General features: G+C 40.1%; 1 protein-coding gene across 3 annotated transcripts in view; it reads right to left on the bottom strand.

Annotated features, from left to right (window-relative positions):
• Arfgef2 (ADP ribosylation factor guanine nucleotide exchange factor 2) overlaps positions 1 to 20,905 on the bottom strand; it is an 89,776-nt gene that overhangs the window by 11,227 nt on the left and 57,644 nt on the right. For 2 of the 3 annotated variants that reach the window (XM_063248204.1, XM_063248203.1), the window contains 10 exons: positions 19,111 to 19,262; positions 14,723 to 14,895; positions 13,294 to 13,454; positions 11,331 to 11,461; positions 11,080 to 11,209; positions 7,721 to 7,856; positions 6,344 to 6,482; positions 6,194 to 6,248; positions 4,505 to 4,619; positions 2,167 to 2,321 (listed from right to left, as the gene is read on the bottom strand). In XM_063248204.1, coding sequence (XP_063104274.1) covers positions 2,167 to 2,321; positions 4,505 to 4,619; positions 6,194 to 6,248; positions 6,344 to 6,482; positions 7,721 to 7,856; positions 11,080 to 11,209; positions 11,331 to 11,461; positions 13,294 to 13,454; positions 14,723 to 14,895; positions 19,111 to 19,262 — 1,347 coding nt within the window. The remainder of the gene's footprint in view (positions 1 to 2,166; positions 2,322 to 4,504; positions 4,620 to 6,193; positions 6,249 to 6,343; positions 6,483 to 7,720; positions 7,857 to 11,079; positions 11,210 to 11,330; positions 11,462 to 13,293; positions 13,455 to 14,722; positions 14,896 to 19,110; positions 19,263 to 20,905) is intronic. The other variant, XM_003467713.5, reaches the window with a different exon arrangement.

Here is a 20,905-nt window from a genome sequence, read left to right on the forward strand (position 1 = left end):
ACTGGGGGACAGCTAGACACTAGCCTCTTCCAGCATGCAGGCAGGAAACAAGAAGAGCCAATGTGCCCCTCCTCCCCGTAAGAGACAGGCTGATCTGGAGAAACACAGGCTGTGATGATAGCTAATGAGGCAAAATACAATTTAATGCTTATAGTGTTTAGGGTTTCACTGACTTTGCAGGCCTAAAGCCAGTAGTCTGACCATCTATTCAGAGGAGAATATTACACAATGTAGCCTATATGGGATCTCCTTCTGAAGGAGTTAATTCTCTATTATCTTGCTTCAAAATCCCACCCTCATTGTTTTGTTTGGTTGGGTTTTATTCTGTTTTATCTTGTTTGATTTTGTTGTATCTAATGGCATAGCAGCTGTTTCAAAAATAGTAAGATATATTATGGTAGCCATTTTGGATTTATACTATCTTGTTTTTAAGTCCTGTATTGCATTGTTTTGTTTTTATTTGTTCTATTCTGTTTCTGTTTTGTTTGATTTTACTATGTCTGACAGTATGGGCAGCAGCTATTTTGAAGACAACAAGAGACATTATGGATGGTAGCCACTGTTGATTTACATTTATCTTGTTTTGAAATCCTGTATCACACTATCTTGTTTTCATTGGCTTTACTGTTTTATTTTGCTAAGTTTTATTCTCTCTAAAATAAAAGTTTTTTAAAAAGTGCTGGGAATATAGCTCAGTGTGAAGGATCTGGATTTAATCCGTGATGTAACAAAAACAAGCACAAAAATAATGACCAATAAACATGAAAGATGCTCTATGTTAGTCATCAGGAAACACAAATCAAAGCCACAATGAGATACTCATTTCATATCCACTAGGATGGCACAGTAGGAATTACAATATGAAGGGTAATAAAAACCACGAGTGACAATGTGCAGAAACTGGGGCCTCTGTGTGCTATTGATGGGAATGCAAAATAGTGCAGCCACTTTGGAAGGTGACATTTTTCATACTTTGGCAATTACTCAAAAAAGCAAACAGTTACCACATGACCAAGCAAGTCCACTCTCAGGATATATGCAAATGTCCATAAGAAAATCTGTACACAAATAAGTAAATTTTACTAACAGCATTATTTGAAACAGTCAAAAAGAGGAAAAAACCCAGCTGATGAGTGGATAAACACAATGTAATATTATACACAGTGGAGTGTTACTCAGTCAGACATGAAAAGAATGAAGTTCTTTTTTTTGTTTTTTGGTGTTGGGGATCGAACTCATGACCTCACGTTTGCCAAGCAGGCACTTAACGCCACTGAGCTAAACTCCCAGCCCAAGAATGAAGTTCTTTTTTTTTTTTTTTTTTTTTTGTCTTTTTCCTTTTTATCGGTACCAGGGATCGAACTAAGAATGAAGTTCTGATACGTGATATAGGAATGAACCCAGAAAACATTATGCTAAGTTAAAGAAGGCACATACTAAAGTTCACATACTGCCCAATTCTGTTTAAATGAAACATACAGAACAGGTTAAATCCACAGGAACAGGAAGGTTAGTGGTTTTCAGGGCCTAGAAGAGTGTAAGGGTGATCACAGAATTTCCTTTTTACAGTACTGGGAATTATTGTCCAATCAGACAGTAGCAATGCTTGTACTTTGTAAATACACTGAAGCTACAGAACTTCAAACTTAAAAACAGCGGCCAAGGAGCACAGATGTAGCTTTTCAGCAGTGATTACCCCCTAGATGGCAACATGGTGCTGGATCTGGGAGGCAGCTGACTGCAATCCCCACACAGACTACCTGCCTCACTCACAGGGTCTCTTAGCCCTGGAGGTAGTTAAATTTTCAACCTACAGTGTAAGGTTACTGCCCAACTTCCAGATGCTCAATCCTGTATATTTTAAGAATTCGTGTATACAGACTATCACACATACAAAACAAGTTCCTGTGATGACACCTTCTCTCCAGTGCCTAGGTAGGGGATGGGTGGAATCTAAGCACCTAGGTAGGGGGATGCTGCTAAGTCAGTTTCTGGGAATTAAAAGGTTCTGTTGTGGCCAATTTCAAGTGAGCAATGTAATCTTGAGTGTGGGGCTGCAAAGAGAAGAGCATGATGAGCTCCTGGCAGCCAGATGGAGCCTCCTGGCCACATCCCCATGGACAAAGATGGTCTCCCTTCCCCGCACCCCACACCAGTGGTTGTTACCTGGGCAGCGACCATGTGTTCTGCATCCTCTTTTTTGCTGGTTGCAGGGTAGAATACAATGTTGTCAATGGTCTGAATCAATTCCAGCTGGACCACACACTTGATGAGGAGGCTGGCAAACAGTTTCTGATCTATATTAAATGATAAAGATAACCCTAATAATGATTCAGCCAATGCTGGGTAAATGTTCACTGAGCTCCCCTCATGTGCCTGGCGTGACCCTTGATGTGATAGCATAGCAATGAATAGGCTGAACAACACCCCCCGCCCTGCTCCCATGAGTTAGCCAACAGCAGGAAAGATTTAAAGTGTGAGGCACTGTATGCCAAATGATGATGATGTAAGACAGAGACAGCAAGTGTAAGGGTGAGTTGCAAGTTAAATGTGTTTCTAAAGATTTGGTATCAGAGCAACGGCCCAAAGGAATTGGCCTACAGAGAATTAGCTCTGCAGGCCTTGTGTCCTCCAGCAAGTTTCTCTGTCACTTCATGGACCAGTTCTCTCTTGTGGGCCAGTTCTGGACTGCCATAACCACAGAGTTGTTTAGTTCCTTCCTGAACAGGCTAGGATCTGTGTTTTGCATGGATGCAGGGATAGCTCTTTTAAATTCTTCATTTTTGGATCACTGATCAACCACTTTTTGTTTAATCCACAATTAGAAATTGCTTTCTGCACTCTATACTTCTTTGTTTTGTGTTTTGAGACAAGGTCTCATTCTGTGGTTCAGGCTGGCCTTGAATCCAAGGCAATCCTTTGCTAATGATTACAACCTGGTTGTTGAGATGACGTGGGATTGCTGTGCAGACAAACAACTGGGGCATGCAGCTTTAAAAAGTGCAGAGTAACACTTCAGAAGTTCTGACTCCTCCCTCTGCCACAGGTGTCTCTGGATCCCAACTCTTACACACTGGCACATTGTATCATGTCTAGGCTCTGTGTATGCAAATGTAAAACTGAAATCTCTTAAAGGCTGCCATAAGCATGAAGTGAGATCTTACACATGAAATACACTATAGTGCCAGGCACATGAAGCCTATTTATTTTTTATTTTTATTTTTTTCTTAGTACCAGGGATCAAAGTCATGACTGCATGCTTGCAAGGCAGGTGCTTGTACTGCTGAGTTAAATCCCCAGCCCCATGTTTTTTTTTTTTTTTTAAATGAGAGACAACAGGACTAAGGGTATAGCTCAGCAGTAGAATGAGCTTGCCTTGCATTAAACCATTGGGTTCAATCCCTAGAAACTCCCTCCCCCCAAAAAAAGGTGAAACACACCACCAGCAGCACTGAGATAAGCTGTAATTTGAGCTGGGCATGGTGGTACACACCTTACTCCTAGCATTTGGAGGCTGAGACAGGATGATTACCACAAGTTGGAAGCTAGGCTGGATTCCATAGTGAGTCCAAGGCCAGCCTGAGCTACACAGTCTCTCTCAAAAAAACAAAGCAAACCAACAACAAAAAAAGTAATCTGAAATCTACTTGTATCTAGAAAAAGGACTTCTAATATATAAGGGGTTCCTCTAAACCAGCAAGAAAAGGATCAATAATCACTATGAATGAGCAAAAAATTAGCAATAGAGTTCACAGAAAATAAAAGCATTCTTTTTGGCACCTGAGCTCGAACTCATGACCTTGCACTTGCCAGCCAGGCCTTATATACCACTGAGCTTATTCTCCAGCCCAATAAAAGCATTCTTAAACAGAATGTCAATCATAATTAGAAACCTGCATATTAGCCAGGTGTGATGGTGCATGCCTATAATCCCAGTGCTCAAGGAAGATGGCCATGAGTTTGAGGCCAGCTGGTGGCTACATAGTGAGTTCAAGGCCAGCCTGAACTACACAGTGAGACCTTGTCTCAAAAACAAAAACAAACAAAAAATCCGCAAATTAAAATTACTTCAGAGACACCATGTTTCATTTAGGGGTTGCCAAAGATCATGTAAATAGGTACAATCATTAATAGTTAGGAATCTGGGGATATTTGTCATAAGGCAAATACTCCTTCTCGCTGACCCTAACGTTTGATTTCTAAGAGTTTCCTAAGTAAACTAACCAAGGACATATGTGTTGTTATGCAAAGCAGTACTGTTGCAATGGTAGAAAGTTGATATATAAGTGAAACTGTACACATGTATGTATTTGCTGGCACATGGATGACTCCAGAAAGATACACAAGAAACCAGTAACACTGCTGGCAAAGGAAAGGCATGGGCAGAATGAGGCATAGTGGAGAAAGAAGACTCACCCTGTTCACCCTTTGGTGCCTTCGGAACATCTGAATCTGCTATTTGAGGTAACAAATAAAAACAAATTGAAAATAAAAGTTGCCTTACTTGCATATGGTCTACCCTTCCAACTGTCGTCAGTCGGGTTAGAGAGCTGGCTCTGGCCCCTCTCTGAGGCATTTTTATCTATGCTGCTTAGAGACTGGCGGTCCAGGTCCACATCCTAAGTATAAACCAGAGAAAAACGCGCAGCTCACTTCTCTTCATCCATCACTGGGCACTTGGGCGGGGGGTGTGACTCTCAACAATGCTGGCTCAGCCTGAACTTCAATGCCTTGTTCAGCTAAGTAAAATGGACTTCTCAAAGGCTACATACACAAGGTGTATACGGGGGGATGATTTCAATTATGCTCTTCCCTCATTAAAATTTCACATTTTCCTATAAAAACTCAGGGTATTTCTCTACACATTATAATGTAACCATGAGTGTAACAAATTTATTTATTTTTCTTTTTCAGACACGATCTTGCTACATAGTTCAGATTGGCCTTGAGCTCATTTTGTAGCTCACATTGCTGCTCAGGCTGGTCTTGAACTCCTAAGGATCCTCTTGCCTCAGCCTCCTGAGTGCTGGGATTACAGGCATGAGCCACTATGCCTGGCATGTAACAAATGTTTTTTACAGGATTAAAATCAAAAGCAAGAGCTGGGTGTAGTGGCACATTTCTGTAATCTCAGTATTCTTGAGACTAAGGCAGGAGGATGGCTGCAAATTCAAAACCAGCTCAGCTACAAAGTGAGCTCAAGGCCAGCCGGAACTGCATAGCAAGACTGTCTCAAAAAGAAAAAAAAAAATTCAAAATCAAATCAGGAGTGCTAGGCCTGGTGTCACATACTTGTAATTCTAGTTACCCAGGAGGCTGAGGCAGAAAGATGGAAAAATTTGAGTTCAGTTTGGGCAACTTAATGAGACCCCACTTAAAAATAAAATTTAAAAAGGCTGGAGATGTAGTCCAGGGGCACAGTATCCTGGGTTCAACTGCTAGTTAAAAAAAAAAAAAAAAGGAATATAGTAGCTAGTGTTTTTGACAGAGTTAAAAAACAGAAAATGCTTAAATAAAGTGCTTAATAACTTAAATTGTTAAGTTATTATATCCCTAATGTCTTGTATAATCTACCAGTCTTAAGAGTTTTTTGGGAATACAAGTTCATAATTCAGCCCCTGCTACCCAGGGGAGGGAGGTGGGATTTGAATTTAGGGCTTCTTTATGTGGTTTTCTTTAAAGTGGGGTTTGAATTTAAAGCTGCTTTATGTGGTTCTTATACAAAAAATAAGAACCATTTCTGGTGGTACGGAGAGCACTGTTAAGCTAGGTGAGCAGCAGAAAGGACAGCTGGCAGTGAGGGGCTATTTATAACACTGCAATACTAGAACTGGCCTAACACTCCATCCTAGGGAGAGTAAAAGAAATTATAACTGTGCAGCCATTGAAAAGGCTTTTTACAAAGAATATTAAGAATACAGAAAAATATTCACAATCTTAATATGTTATATGCCATGTGGTTCCTCATTTCAATTGTATGGGCTCTATCAGGTATGCACAGACACACAAAGAAAGAGCTAGAATTGCCAAGTGCTTTTTATTGGCCAAAAAGACTTCCTTAGATCTTATAACATTTTTTATTGACTCCCATCAAAAAAGCAAAGCTGGGGTGTAAAGGGTTACTGAACTTCTATTACAATAAAAAAAAAACACACCCCTCCCCCTAAAAAGCTCAAACAAACAAAATCCCTACCAAATGTTTTTCTGATGAATCTTCCTCCATTCCTGCAGGTCTCCATGTCAGCAAACTTAAGGGAACAGAAGAGGATAACAATTAACGTGAAAAGTGACAAGACGCTTTAAGACATCTACTCAGCACATGAGTTACAGCATCAGCACTTACACATGCGGGATGGTGGTTTTGAAAATATCCAACATACAGTTGCACGTTTCACCCCAGACATCGGGACTGAATTTCTCTCCATTGGATATTACTAAGTTTTCTAAGCAATTTGTACCTGATCGAGCCAACTGTTCATTATCTGCAAATTAATACAAGAGTATTTGTCATTAAACCTGAACTCCTGTTTGGATACCAACCAGGGCCCAGATGCTTTTTACCGTAGGGTGGAAACTGCAGCCGAAGGACTTATAGGCTGTTAATTAGGAGGCAAGGCTACAGACAGCAATAGGAGTGTCATGGATTAAGAATATAACTAAAAGGTAAAATGATTTATCATAGTTTTATTGCTAAGGATATAAGAAGGTCAATATTTTGTTACTTTAATCAACTGGCTCATAAATGAGAAAAAGTAAAAAGAAGATAGAAAAATGTTGGACCAGTATTTCTAAAAATTTATTCACACGCATTTCCAATTTTTGCCATCTATCATTATCTGTTATATCATTTATTTAAATTTGAGTCACTCCTTTAAAAACAACTGAATTCAGCCTAGCGCTAAGTCAGAATTCCATGGAATCCAGATCTGCTCCCCTACCTATCTATTCCTCACCCAAAATAAACACAGAACTACTCCAGCAAAAAGTGCCCATTGCTTGACTCCAAACGCACACTTTAAAAAATTTTTCTATACAAAATTTCAAACATAAAAGTAGAGAGTATAATGCACAAGGATACATCTTTTAAAATATAAACACATTCTGTTTTAAAGTACTTTATAAACTGAAAAGTGGTGTTTTTAATGTTACTTTTTTCTTTGGTCTTTTTGAGACAAGATTTCACTATGCATTTCAGGCTGGCTTTTGAGCTCACTTTGTAGCCCAGGCTGGTCTAGAACTCCCAATGATTCTCCTGCTTCAGTCTCCCAATTGCTGCGATTAGAGGATTAAAGGTTACAGAGACAGCGTCTTCGTATATAATTAAGGCTGTCCTTGAACTCACTATATAGCCCAGGCTGGCCTTGAACTCACAGTAATCCTCTTGCCTCAACCTGAGTGCTGGGATTATAGGTGTGTGTCACCACACCTATACTTTTTTTGTTTGTTTTTTGAGATAAGAGTTTGCTATGTAGTCCAGACTGGTTTTAAACTCATGGCAATCTTCCTGCCTCAGCCTCTCAAATGATAGTATTAAAGGTCTGTACTACCACATTGGGCTTTTTTGTTTTTTGGTTTTTCCATATGAAATTTAAAAATATACATTTTTACCATTTAAACTGCATAATGTACTCTTTAATTTTACATCTACAGTTTTATAGAAAAAATTAAACTCTTGTTAAGACTAGGTAAGAAAAATGATACTTAAAGACCTAAAGAATACCTTGCTTAACACACCACTGCAACTGTGCAAATACATCAGAAAGCAGCACTTCATTCAAAGCTTCATAAAACTGGGTAAACACATCACAAATGGCATAAAGTGCATGATTGCAGGTTGTTGTCATCCACTCAGACTTCTGGAAAAACAAAACAATAATTCTTAAAAACCACTTTCTCTGTACACTATTGGCAAAACTGCCTGCCAATAGAAACACAACTTCGCACCAAGTATCAATAGTCCACATCCGCTGATGCAGTAGCACCACTATCAGGAATCATCCTACAGCTACAAAGACTTGTGGGCAAAAGTTTATGAAGAAGATGTTTACCACAATCACATCTGTACAGTGAGAACAGACAATGTAACATCTAACAATACAGGCATTAAATGAAGTATATATTGTGTGATAAAATATTAGTCATTCAAAATTAGTATGAAATTATGCTAAACAGCCACTTCAAAAATTTAAATATTAAAAATGCCATGAAATTACCAGAGAAATATACAAAGTTATTTATGAAGTCATGGAAATCAGAAGGGTTACTAAGCATGATTCTAAATGTGTAAACTAGAAAGGAAAAAACTGGTAGATTTGATTACTCAGAAGCTAAAATATTTCCAAATTTAAAAAGAAATAAAAATAACGAGGAAGAATCAACTGTAACTTATGTATGAATGGTATTCATAAATTTAAAAATAAATCAACAGAAGGTGAATAACCTAATAGACGGGCAAGAATGTGACACACAATTCATTTTTTTTTTTTTTTGGTTATGTCTTACTTAAATTAGAGCTGTTTTATATGACTAGAAAATGAAAACACGTGTAGAAATTTAAGAATTCATTTACAATACTTGAACAGTGCATCAATGATTCTGAGGAGCCATAGAGGCATACCAATAATAATGTTTAAGATAAATATAGATTAAAAGCTAAAAGCACAATGCAACAGAGAAGTCAAATTATATAATCAACAAATTCCCAATTTCAATGCCTAAGATAATTTTAATTTTCTTTCCCTACATTTTTTTCTTAAGGTAAAGACATCTATTCTCTTAACTTTCAAATATCACAGACACAAATTAAATAATTACATATTCTCCAAACTTTTTGTGTGTAGATGCTAATGTCTACAGTTTTCACAAATAATAGCCAGGTAAGTGTGATGAGATCCCATTTAATCTGATTTTTAAAATTCTGGATCAAAGTGAGAAAAGCAATTATACCATAAACTTGAAAAGCGTAACACCTATATGTTTTGAAAATATTTTGATGAATTTTAAAACTGGAAGATTATATAGTACCAAGAAAGACCTTCCAATAAGTGAAATTAAGTCAAGATAATACATAGTAAGTGACTTTCAGTAAGAAATTAGTTTCTCCTAGAAGATCACATTTTAGAGACAATACAGGCACCTGGAGATGGTAATAAAAATACATTGAACTTAAGGTGATACAAACATGACTTAAAGTCAAGGTTCACTGGATTCTGGCTGGATATCTTCTGGAAAATTAATGCATTTCTCAGGATTGAACTTATCTCATCTTTAAAGTAGAAAAATGAAACGGATCTTGCAGAGTTCTTGTGAGTAAAGGAAACAATGGTAATATACAGCACTAGAATAAAGGACATTATTGTTCATGAAGACAGTCTTGGTGGTAACACACAATTCATTCAGAGAAGCAACACAAATGATTAATGAAGAAGAGTTTGCAACTTTACTAGCAACCAAGAAAATCCTTTAGCACCATGCTTTTGGCCTGTAAAGTCAACAGTGACTTTAGAAATTAAAATATACAAAGAGCTGGAGTTGGTGTGGAGAAGCAAAAATTCTTAACTTTTGCTGACAGAAGTACAATGAACTGGATTTATCTGCAAGGCAACTCAGAAGCCTGTGTAAAGATTTTCAGAAACAGGCAATCCCAACATGACAGTCAGGGCTACCTGCTCTATAGCAAAAGGAGTGAAGGACCCAAGGAGAGCACAGCTTCATAGCTGCCTCAAGAACAAAAAAACTGGAGCCACCCAAATGTCTGTGGACTCTGGAACATCCACAATCAGGAATATTTTGTAGTCATTAAAAATTGCAGAAGAAGAAAGTTTGTTGTGCGAAAACCACTTGTGTTATTTAAAAACCACACAAGTATGCTGTGAGTCCAGTTTCTAAAAAGGGAAAATCTGTTACCCCCTCTACAGGAGTTAAAGAGTGTTTGCCTTATGGAAGATGGGGCTGTGGGTGTTTGAAATTTTCCTTTGCTTTTGTACGTTTTCTGATTTTTCTGAAATGAATATATATTCATTTATAGGGAAAAAACTCATTTAATGCCACACTGGACACTGCATCCAAGACCTTTGTATGGGTTACATCCTTAGTCCATTTTTTGAGACAGTGTCTCAATAAAGTTGCACAGGCTAGGCACAAACTTGTGATCTCCTGTCTCAGCCTCCCAACCAATGTGCTATGATTACAGATGTGCACCACCATGTCCAGTGAAAAACTATTTTAAGAACAGAAAATTCTGTATTATAATTGCAACCATATTTATATCATGTATAAGTCAGAAATTTGTGAAAATATTAACTAATCTTTAGATAGCAGAATTTTTCTGTGTATATTGGGGTGTTTCTAAAAGCATGGTAAAAAAAAAATTTTTTTTTCTTTTTTTGGTCTTTTTCCTTTTTATCGGTACCGGGGATCGAACTCACGACTGCCTGCTTACAAGGCAGGCGCTTATGCCACTGAGCTAAATCTCCAGCCCCAAGCATGGTAAAGAAGTTACTCTTAGCTTAGTGGCATAAGCGCCTGCCTTGCCAAGTGTGTGGTCGTGAGTTTAATCCCTGGTACCGATAAAAAAGAAAAAGACAAAAAAAAAAAGTTACTCTCCAAGCTAAAAATCTTAAAACTGAATATTCTCTCCTCATCTTTTACCTCTAGGAGACAGAAAACCAAAACACCTTTAAGGATTAAACACCTACCCTCGTCCCCCGACCCACAATAGCCATCTCTAGCTCTAACTTTAGTCCAGCCTGTGAGGGACCAGAGACTTCCACTCTCTACTGATAATCCAGACATCTCTAACAGCGACAGCTGAGATCGCCAGCCAGGATCTTGCTGAGCTAGCAAGTAGTCAGAGGACCAAGTGGGCACACTATACAGCTTACTTTCTTTCCCTCTTTGGCAGATGTGAAGTTTCTGAACTGGGTAACACTAGCATAGGAAGAATGTCTGCATTTTTAAAACACCTTCAATAGCCTGTACCTCAGACCTCTGGGTAGATGGTAGTGCAATCCCATAGCGGGCAGACAGCCTTTGGTCTTTTCACATCCTTGTTGAGGCAGTGCTATAATTATCACGTACCTCTGACTGTTGTTCAGGAAGCTTCATATTGTCAAAAATCCGAAACACGATTCTGAACAGGTCCTGCCACCAGTGCTTTTCAAAGGTGTGGCCGTAGCTCTTCATGATCTCAAACATGACCGTGAGACCTCTGAAAGAAACAATTGAGGCACAGAAGAGAGAATGGGTTGGGGAGGGAATGGAGTCAGGGAGTAAGAGCCAAGAGTTATTTTAGTGATATTAAGAGGCCACCGTACTGGAGACCTACTTACCTTGTCCGCACATCTAATTTGCATCTGTTAATGATGCGAGAGAGCTCAAATAAGATGGGGAACCAGCCTCGGACCCAGACTCTGTCGCCGGGAGCTACATTCATATCATCACTGGTGTATTCTTGTAGCACCTATGATAAAAGTCACAGCTCAGAGGAGAAAACTGCAAAGGAGCTACGCAAAGACTGAGGCCTCACCTGTTCTCAATTCACCATTCAAGGCACACCAGGAAATCCCACAGAGACAGTGAGAGACAATCACTGTGCACAAGGCCCTGATGCAGCTTCGCCATGAACCCACACACTTTTGTAAGTTCTATAAGAGTACACTGAATGGGGCAGATCACAAGAATCCTGGGTGTGGGAGGTGTTATCTGGAGGAAGTCACTTGAGGTTAGTAAAATACCCAGGGTGACTCAATAACAAATTTTCTGAGCAACTACTATACCTCCTCCTTGTGACGGGCCAGGAACTGTAAAAGTGCTTTATATGGATTAATAATCCTAACAATCCCAAGAGGAAGGGAGAGAGATGGTCCCATTTTACAAATGAGCTATCTGGCTCCATAAGAGCTTAAATAAACTGTCCAAGGTCATGCAGTCAGATCTGGCAGACTTTCCCATTCTGGAGATGAAATCCTATCCTGCCTTCCCTCTGAATACGACCTCTCTGCTCTGTAACTTCTCTTGAAATGGAACTGGAATGTCTTTACCAACTCTGGTTATCTAACATTGCTCTCTGTCCTTCAGGTGACTTCCCTTGGATGGGATATAACTACTCATCTCACAGGTTAGCCATGGGATTAAATGAATCAACAACACACAGGAAATATCTAGAATGGTGTCTGACAAGGATTAAGTGCTCAATTGGTGTTGGTTCTCATGGTCATCACATTTTAATGAGCTTTTTTTTTGTCTTTTTGAGACAGGGTCTCGCTATGCAGTTCAGGCTGGCCTTGAGCTCACTTTGTAGCCCAGACTGGTCTTGAACTCACAACGATCCTCCTCCCTCAGCCTCCTGAGTTGCTGGGATTACAGACATGAGCCACCACGCTAGGCTTAATGAACTTTTGTAGGAACCAGACAGATAAAGCACCAGAGAGGATTCTCTGTAAAGAATGTTGAAGAAGGGGCTGGGGATTTAGCTCAGCGGCATAAGCATCTGCCTTGCAAGCAGGCGGTCCCAAAAAAAAGAATGCTGACGAAGTATGTACAAATCATCATAGTTTAGGCATACTTGTTTTTGCCCAATTTCAGGGTTTTGGAACTGTCACTTAAGCTAAGCAGTTTAGAAAGATGAGACAAATAGGAAATCTTGTTTTTTTTTTTTTTTTTCCTTTTGAGACAGGGTCTTGCTACAGTTTAGCCGTTCAGGCTGGCCTTGGGCTCACTTTGTGGCTCTGCCTGGTCTTGAACTTGCAAATGACTCTCCTGGCTTAGCCTCTCAAGTACTGTGATTATAGGAGTATGCCACCATGTCCAGCTTAAAAACTTCATTTTTCAGGAGAAAACGGAGATATTGGTGGCTGTGGCTTCTGGGGATGGAACCAAAATCTTGTACATGTTAAGCAAATTCTTTACTACTGAGCTATAATACTCAATCTACAAAGGTGATTTTTAAATGTGCTTCTTTGGCATGTCACAAAGCCATAATGCCATTTTCTAAAAGGTAGGTATGTTTTCTTTCAAAAGAAAAGCCTAGTTCCTTAAGCTCTGCTAAAATACTATTCTTCTATAAGAAAAAACTTTAGAATGCTATATAAAAGTTCAGTGTGAATAAAATAATTTCATATACACAAAATAACAAAAAGGCATAATCCTGAAATGGAAGCATTTGAAATAAACATCTAGTGTAGGAGAAAGATACATTTCTAGAAGATGGGCTAGAAAGCCCTTTGCTGGGAGCAAAGGTTTTTCCACCATGACCTTTCCCCTCCAAACCCACAAGCAAGGGGGCAAACGCACCCGAGGCCTCTCAGAGACGTATTTCCCACAGAAGCGGATGAGCCGGATGGCCTCCATGCTGGTATCAGGGAAAGCAGCATTGCAGGCAAACTCTGATAAGCACCTCACAGCATCCTGAAAGGAATCGATGGCTGCAGGGAAATGGTGCTGGAAGATACTTGCTGGGAAAACACAAGGCACATTTTTTATAAAGGAAGGATGTAGAAAAGGAGATTAAAAGACAGACAGACAGACACAGACACAGAGACAGACATACATGATTACTTTGTGGAAACCTAAGACAAGCATATCAAATTATTATTATTATTATAGGGTTTTACAATGTAGCCCAGGCAGGCTTCAAACTCGCAGCAATCCTCCTGCCTCAGCCTCCCAAATTCTAGGATCACAGGTGTCCACCATAATGTTAATAATTTTGAAGACAGTTTTTCTTATTAAATTATTCAGGAATGAAAGCAGTGAGACACCTTAGGCTAAACTGATCTGGTAAACTCAAGTAGTGACATAAAGGCCCAAATTTACCCTGTCACTCAACATTTCTTAAGAGCCCACCATGGGCAGAGGTGACACAATTTTCCTAGACCAAGTGAGTATCCTATCACATGACCAAAGGCACGACCTGGGGCTCTTGGTCAGTCTATGGTGGAGGATACTGCATGTACTCTGGGCTGCAATGGCCTGGATACAAATCTCGACTCCTTACTTTACAGCTGTGTGGTCTAGGGCGAGTTGTTTTTTTCTGTACATCAATTTCCTCTCTGGTACAATGGTTGAAACAACAGCAATGGTATGGGTTGTTCTTTTTGTTTTTTGTCTTTTTGAGACAGGGTCTCACTATGCAGTTCAGGCTGGTCTTGAGCTCACTGTGTAGTCTGGGCTGGTCTCGAACTCACAACGATCCTCTTGCCTCAGCCTCTTGAGTGCTGGGATTACAGGTGTGAGCCACTATGCCTGGCTTTGGTACAGGTTGTTCTTGTTACAAATTATGGGGTTTGTTTTTTAGTAGTTATGTTCTTTACCGTTGCTGTGAACACCGAATTAGAGAACACCAAACCTGCGCTCTTAGAGAAAATTATGAAGTTCCCATCAGCCTCTGGTCACATTTTCATTGACGGATCAGTGTACAACCTTGTTGAAGGTGTGCTGCTTTTCAAAGGCACCTTATGTAATGGATAACGCATTTACACTGTCCGTACATTTACACTGAACCCACAGTGACGTGGTGGACTCAGAAACATGGAATCTGCTAGTAAAGAGGACTGACTGACTGCACATTCTACACAGTGTATGGTGGAAAAATATATGCCTAGTACTTAGAACACTGCCTGTCACATCACATCTCAGCAGAAATAGGACAAGAACGAGCCTATAGGTAGTAAAACAGACAATAAATAAGTGGTCATTTGCAGGAAGGGACACAGGCACTTACTGACGATGTGGCCTGTGGTCTGGAAGGCCAGTTCTACAATATTCCCATCATGATCAGAAGCTGCCTGGTGGAACACAGCAAAGATGTTCTTCCAGCCTGAGCGGATGTTGGCTGCCTGGGAATTCACCATCTGGGCAATGCAGCGGATCACCATGTCCCGGATGGTTGGAGACCTGATGAAGGAATAGGACAGCCATGTCATTTATACTTTGGGAAGGGGAAAGAGAAATGAACACAGCTCATTCTTCAGAAGTAGCACTCCATGTTTTAGGCACACAGTGGCCTATATTCACTCAGGCTCCATCCCTTGTTTTTCATTCTAAACTCACTGTGGTATCTACCATCAGACTGGCTATCCTACAGCCACAAAACAACAGACTCAAGGATGAAAAGCCAACTCCATGGCCGGCAGAACAAAAGGATGGAAAGGTCCACAAAAGCACCCAAAAGATGCCAAGGTCCACAATGGCAATGTGGGTGATGGAAAGAAGACTGGGACTGCCAGTCTCTGACTCTTTATTTTTGGTACCAGGAATCAACCTCAGGACACTGTGCTTGCCACGCAGGTGGCTTGTGCCACTGAGCCCTGACTTGTTTTAAGCAAACAATGTATAGCATGTGAGTGAAGCCACTGCTGGATTTCTGGGCAGGGATATACATACATGATAGAGGCACTAATATCAACCAGGAGAGAGAGACAGGCAGACAGACAATATTTTAAATTTAACTATTACCAAGTAATAACTGAAGATAAGAGAAATGGCTCCTTTTCTGAAAGAGCAGCAAGACTGAACATGGTAATGACTGAGTGTCTTCAACAGATTAGCATGTATGTCTTGAAACCTACTAAGATACACAGTTATTGGAAATACTATTCTTTCATAAGTAGCAGGAAGCTATACCACACAGACCTGTTGATTCTCTGTCACTAGCTGTGAAAGTTACTAGAAAGGACTTTGGATTGTAGACTTTACTTCGAGGAATAACAGCTTCACATCTGCATGCTGGGCCCAAGCTAACTGATCACAGGGCAAGCCACGCAGAGAAGGTAAAGAGAAAGACAAAAGAGAAAGAGCGGAAGGCCGGAGGTAAATATGCCACTGTACGCCCTGGAGGCCCATCCACCTGGGGAACCTCAGGACAGGTAAAAGTGAGTGTGCGGCAGTCTCTCTGCGAAGAAAGGCACAACTTATGGCAAAGATTATTTATATCCTTTTTTTGTGGTACAAGGACTGAACTCAAGGCCCCGCATATGTTATACACGTGCTCTATTACTGATCTACATCCCTAGCCCTTAACCTATAGCTGTTTACTAAAGCAATTTTGCTCAACTGTTAAAGGTAATATGCAATGATAGTACATTTTGGAGAATGTAGAAAAAGTATAATAAATAGTAAACATTTATCACATTGTAAACTATAGAACATTTTTAGAAGACAAACAATATTTTTGGTTTTTTAATGACACAGTCTTGATATATAGTTCAGGATGGTCTTCGGCTACATAGCCCAGGCTGGCCTCGAACTTGTGGTGATCCTCCTGCCTCAGCCTCCTGAATGCTTAAGTTATAAAAGGGCAACACCACACCGAGCAAGCCAGGTAATATTTGTATGTTGTTATGTACTCACGCTTACTTTAGCACCTGTATAGTTAAGTGGTTTTTTTTTTAAAAAGTGTTCTGTATCTCACAATGTTTTATATTTCTCTTTTTCTCACTCTTTCCCTTTCTCCTTTCCTTCCTCCAGTTCTCCTTTTTTTAAAATACGGTACTTGGGCTACACCCTAGGGCATTCACACTAAGCTACATATCCAACCCTTTTCACTTTTTTTTTTTTTTTTGAGACAGGATTTTTTTTTTTTAACTTTTTTTATCGGTACTAGGGATTGAACTCACAACCGCCTGCTTGCAAGGCAGGTGCTTATGCTGTTGAGCTAAATCCTCAGCCCCCAAGACAGGATCTTATTATGTTGCTAAATTGCCCAGCCTGGCTGAAAGTTGCATCCTTCTGCCTCAGTCTCCTAGAATGCAGAGGTAACAGCTGTGTACCATGAAATCCAGCTTTTAGTATATTTCAAATTAACTGTTTTGGAGTTACAGAAGTATGGAATTACTGGGCTGGGGATTTAGCTCAGCAGCATAAGCACCTAACTGGCAAGTGTGAGGTCCTGAGTTCAATCCCAAATCCAGTACCAAAAAAAAAAAAAAAAGAAGTATGGAATAACTAAAGTCAAAAGGCACAAAAATATTAAGGTTCCTTTTTTTTTTTTTTGGTACCAGGGATTGAGCTCATGACATGGTGCTGAATAAATCCCCGGCACTATTAAGGTTCTTGATGAATACTGCCAAAATGCTTTTGAAAATCCTCCCACACCTTCTACCTCTCACACAGAATGAGCCCAAGTGTCTGACTTTGTGCCTTGTTCACACTATCCCAGGGATATTGGCCTCCCTGGGCTCCTGAGGTACACCCAGACCCTCCTGCCAAAGGGGTTTTGCAACGACTGGTTTCCTAGTTTTGTTTTTTTTTTCTTAGTGTTGAGTTTTTTATTAGGAGTGGTATGATAGGCTGGGAAAAGGAAAAAAAAAAAAAAAAAAAGACTTTCAGAGCTTTTTTTTTTTTTTTTTTTTTGGGTACCAGAAATCAAACCCAGGACCTTGCACTTGCCAGGCAGTCGATGTGCCACTAAGCTACATCCCCAGTCCCTTTCAGTCTTTCATTGCTTTTCGAAAGACATCAATTTCTAATTTAAAGAAAAACAAATGTTACAATGAGCCATATGCTGTGAAAAAAAGTTGAGGAATATAAAGGTAAGTATGTCACAGTCAGTCTGATATCAGAGACTTTAAATACACACAACTATCTCCTCTGCCTTGCCATGAGATGTCCTTTGCCAAATGAACAGCTGAACAGATGCTGAGTGGATGCTGAGTAGACGTTGGCACCACTGTTGGACTTCAAAGCTTCCAGAACTAATGAGATACTGAGTATCATGGATTTTTTCAAACTGTCTTACTTTTGCACACCTGTGTTTTCATATAAACTTTGAAACTTGCTTGCAAAGCTTCATGCTGTAAACAACACACAAAACTCTTCTTTCTTATAGTTAAATGATGTTATAAACTTGTCTGATCTATCATCACCTGCATAAGTGAGCTGGGCCATCAAGGCAGTAACACAAGTAAAACCTGCTCCTGTCACATGTGTATGGTCAGGTCGGCATTCTCTATCTGGTAATGTGGTCCCAAAGTCACTCTTTCCACCATGAAAGTAGCAAGAAGACAGTCCTCGTCAGACACACAACCTTCTGGGACTATGATCTTGGACTTCCCAACCTCCAGAACATTAATTCAGTAAATTTCTACTGTTGTGAAAATGCTTTTGGATAAAATTCTGAAGTTGTACTGTTATCAGGTAGCTTGCTTCTAAAAAGTGGGTCACTTACTAAATGTTCCGATTGCTCACCTCTCCTTCTGGAATTAGATTCCAGGTTCTTCTTGTCTTGAATAAAGAGTTGGGCAAAATGAGCAAAAAGCACTGGCAAAGTTTATTAGAGAAAGTAAAGGTGAAGAATGAGAGAGAAACTGGCTCTGGAGAGTGAGCTTGGGCTGAGTGAAGACAACGAGAAGGTAAGAACAAAGATAAAAGTACACGCTGCATCTGGGAAGCATAGTGGGCTATCATGGGTAGCCTGGTCCCCCATTCCTGCCTTGCTCCTCATTTCCTGCAGATCTTGTCTAAGGATCACCTTGTCAAACACAGCTTCACTGGTTGTCGTGGATAAAGGAGAGCTTCTATTCCTGTCTCCTTACCTCATATAACAGGTTTTAGAGCACTGACTTGCTGTTCATTTATCTATCTACTCCACTGGAAACAGGGAATTAGTTTTTATGTACCCATGACTCAGCTGCAACTACAATTAATTCAAGACTCAACAAAAACTAGAATTGTATGAATTTTTAAAAACTGTTGCATTCTCTGCACTTAATAGTATTACCTAGCAGATGGCAAGCCTTGATAAACACAGGCCAAGTGAACAATTACCGCAGAGGGACCAGTGTCCTGACCTCCTTTGTCAGCTCTGGGGGCAAAAATGCTGGATCACATAGTTCTTGCCCTGATCTGAGATTGCTTCAGCAGTGGCTGCTTCTCCACACTGCTCTGCACTGCCCAGTGTGGAGTGTGACACCTTTATCAGCTGCTGTGAAAGCATCTGTCCTGGGAGGGCAGTACATGGATCTTGGTGTGATTTACCTCAGTACAAGGAGTGTAAATCATAATCTCTGCATGCCATTGCTTCCACCAACAAGGGCAATAAAATCAACCATGTAGTCAGTGCCAGGAGGGAGTTTAATCTGACCTAAGGTTTTCCATGGCAATGTACAGTACCTGTTTTTCTTCATAATATGCTCAAAAGGCCTCAGGAAATCTTTCTGGAAGCGGAAATTGGCTAATTCACCCTTCTCCAGAAACTTCATGGAGAGCTGTCTTAGCGAGTCAACAGCAAAGATAGCCACATCTTCATTGGGGTTGCAGCCAACCTGAGCAGAAACAGGAAGGGAGGAGGAACGAATAGGTGCAGTTAGCGTTTATGGGTGTGGGGCTCCGGAGGCGGTGGCTGACTGCAGAACATACCCAAGCCAAGAAAATGCTGTTTCTTGGATTGACCCGTTCAATTTTATTTAAGTGTAAAGATGAAAAATCATCTTTTGTATTGTACATTTAATTAAAAGGTTTTCAAAATGTGCTAGTTGTTTTTACAAGTTTTATAGTACACATAATAGAAAATTTATCATTCCACCTTTTTGGAGGAAGGGTGCTAAGGTTCAAACTCAAGGCATCATTGACCTACACTCAAGTCCCCTTCTTAACTTGGGAAGGGGGGGATACTGGGGATTGAACCTAGGGCCTTTGCACTTTGTATTTCAGTTTGAGACCAGACTGCTTTCTCACTCAGGTCACTAAACTGCCCAGACCAGCCTCAGACTTTAATCCTCCTGCCTCAGCCTTCCAGAATGCTGGAATTACAAGTGTGCACTAACATGCCTGGCTCATCTTAGCCATATGAAGTGTAAAGTTCAACAATACAGTCACATTACTAAATCTACAATCTCCAGAATTCTTTTCAACCTACAAAACTGAAACTCTGTACCCATTTTACAATAACTCCCCAGGTATTATTCAATTATATTCAAATATTATTCGATTTATATTCAAATATATTTGAGGTATCCAAAGATTATATAGAATGCTTTTTTATACTTTCCTAATATCTGTTACTTAGTAAGTGATTATGAAAGTGATGGGCTGGGGATTTAGCTCAGCAGCTTAGCTTGTCTGGCAAGCGTGAGGTCATGAGTCCAATCCCTGGTACCAAAAAACAAAAACAGAAAGAAAGAAAGAAGGCAAGTGAATATTACCAGCCTTGAGAAACTATGCAGAAATACTGAGGCTTTTCAGTATCATTGAAAATTACCCTTGCTTATGGTCTGCCTATTTTGAAGGGCTGGAGTTACACGTACACATTTTGTTGGTGCTTTTCAGACTTTCTACCCAAGAAGAATTCCCAAAAGCACAATGTTCCTTCCAGCCCTGCTGAAAAGAGATCTGGGGCATCTTGCAGCAACCTGCTCTGTGAGAAATTTTATAGGTATGTAGTATGATTTGAAAAGTTGTCTTTTGTTTGATTTCTGTTTTTGTAGTCTCGAGGATCAAGCCCAAGGCCTCACCCGGCTGGGCAAGAACTCTACCACTGCAGAATATCCCCACCCCTTGAAAACATTTTCTATTTTTAGCAAAAGAATATTTTTCTCCTAAAAATCTGGCCAAAACAGATGCTTTGGGCATACACACAGTACTTACTGTTCGGTCTGCTCAACCCAGACCACAGAACCTGCATCCTACTAGCACCTAAGTGTCTGTTCATACAACTTTACTAGGTTACAGCTATTCTGAGAGCTAAGTTAAAGCTGCACGCATCCATCACTTCTTTTTTTTTTTTCTTTTTCTTTTTTATCGGTACCAGGGGTCGAACTCACGATCACCTGCTTGCAAGGCAGGTGCTTATGCTGCTGAGCTAAATCCCCAGCCCCACAACCATCACTTCTTTAACCCACAAGATTCTCCTGTGCACCAGCTCACAAGGGGGAGATGGACATCTTTTCAAGGTGGTGGAAAGAACTAA

This window comes from Cavia porcellus, unplaced genomic scaffold (genome assembly GCF_034190915.1).
Source record: "Cavia porcellus strain 051 isolate PalLab524CR breed Dunkin Hartley unplaced genomic scaffold, mCavPor4.1 scaffold_5, whole genome shotgun sequence".
Classification (NCBI taxonomy): Eukaryota; Metazoa; Chordata; class Mammalia; order Rodentia; family Caviidae; genus Cavia; species Cavia porcellus.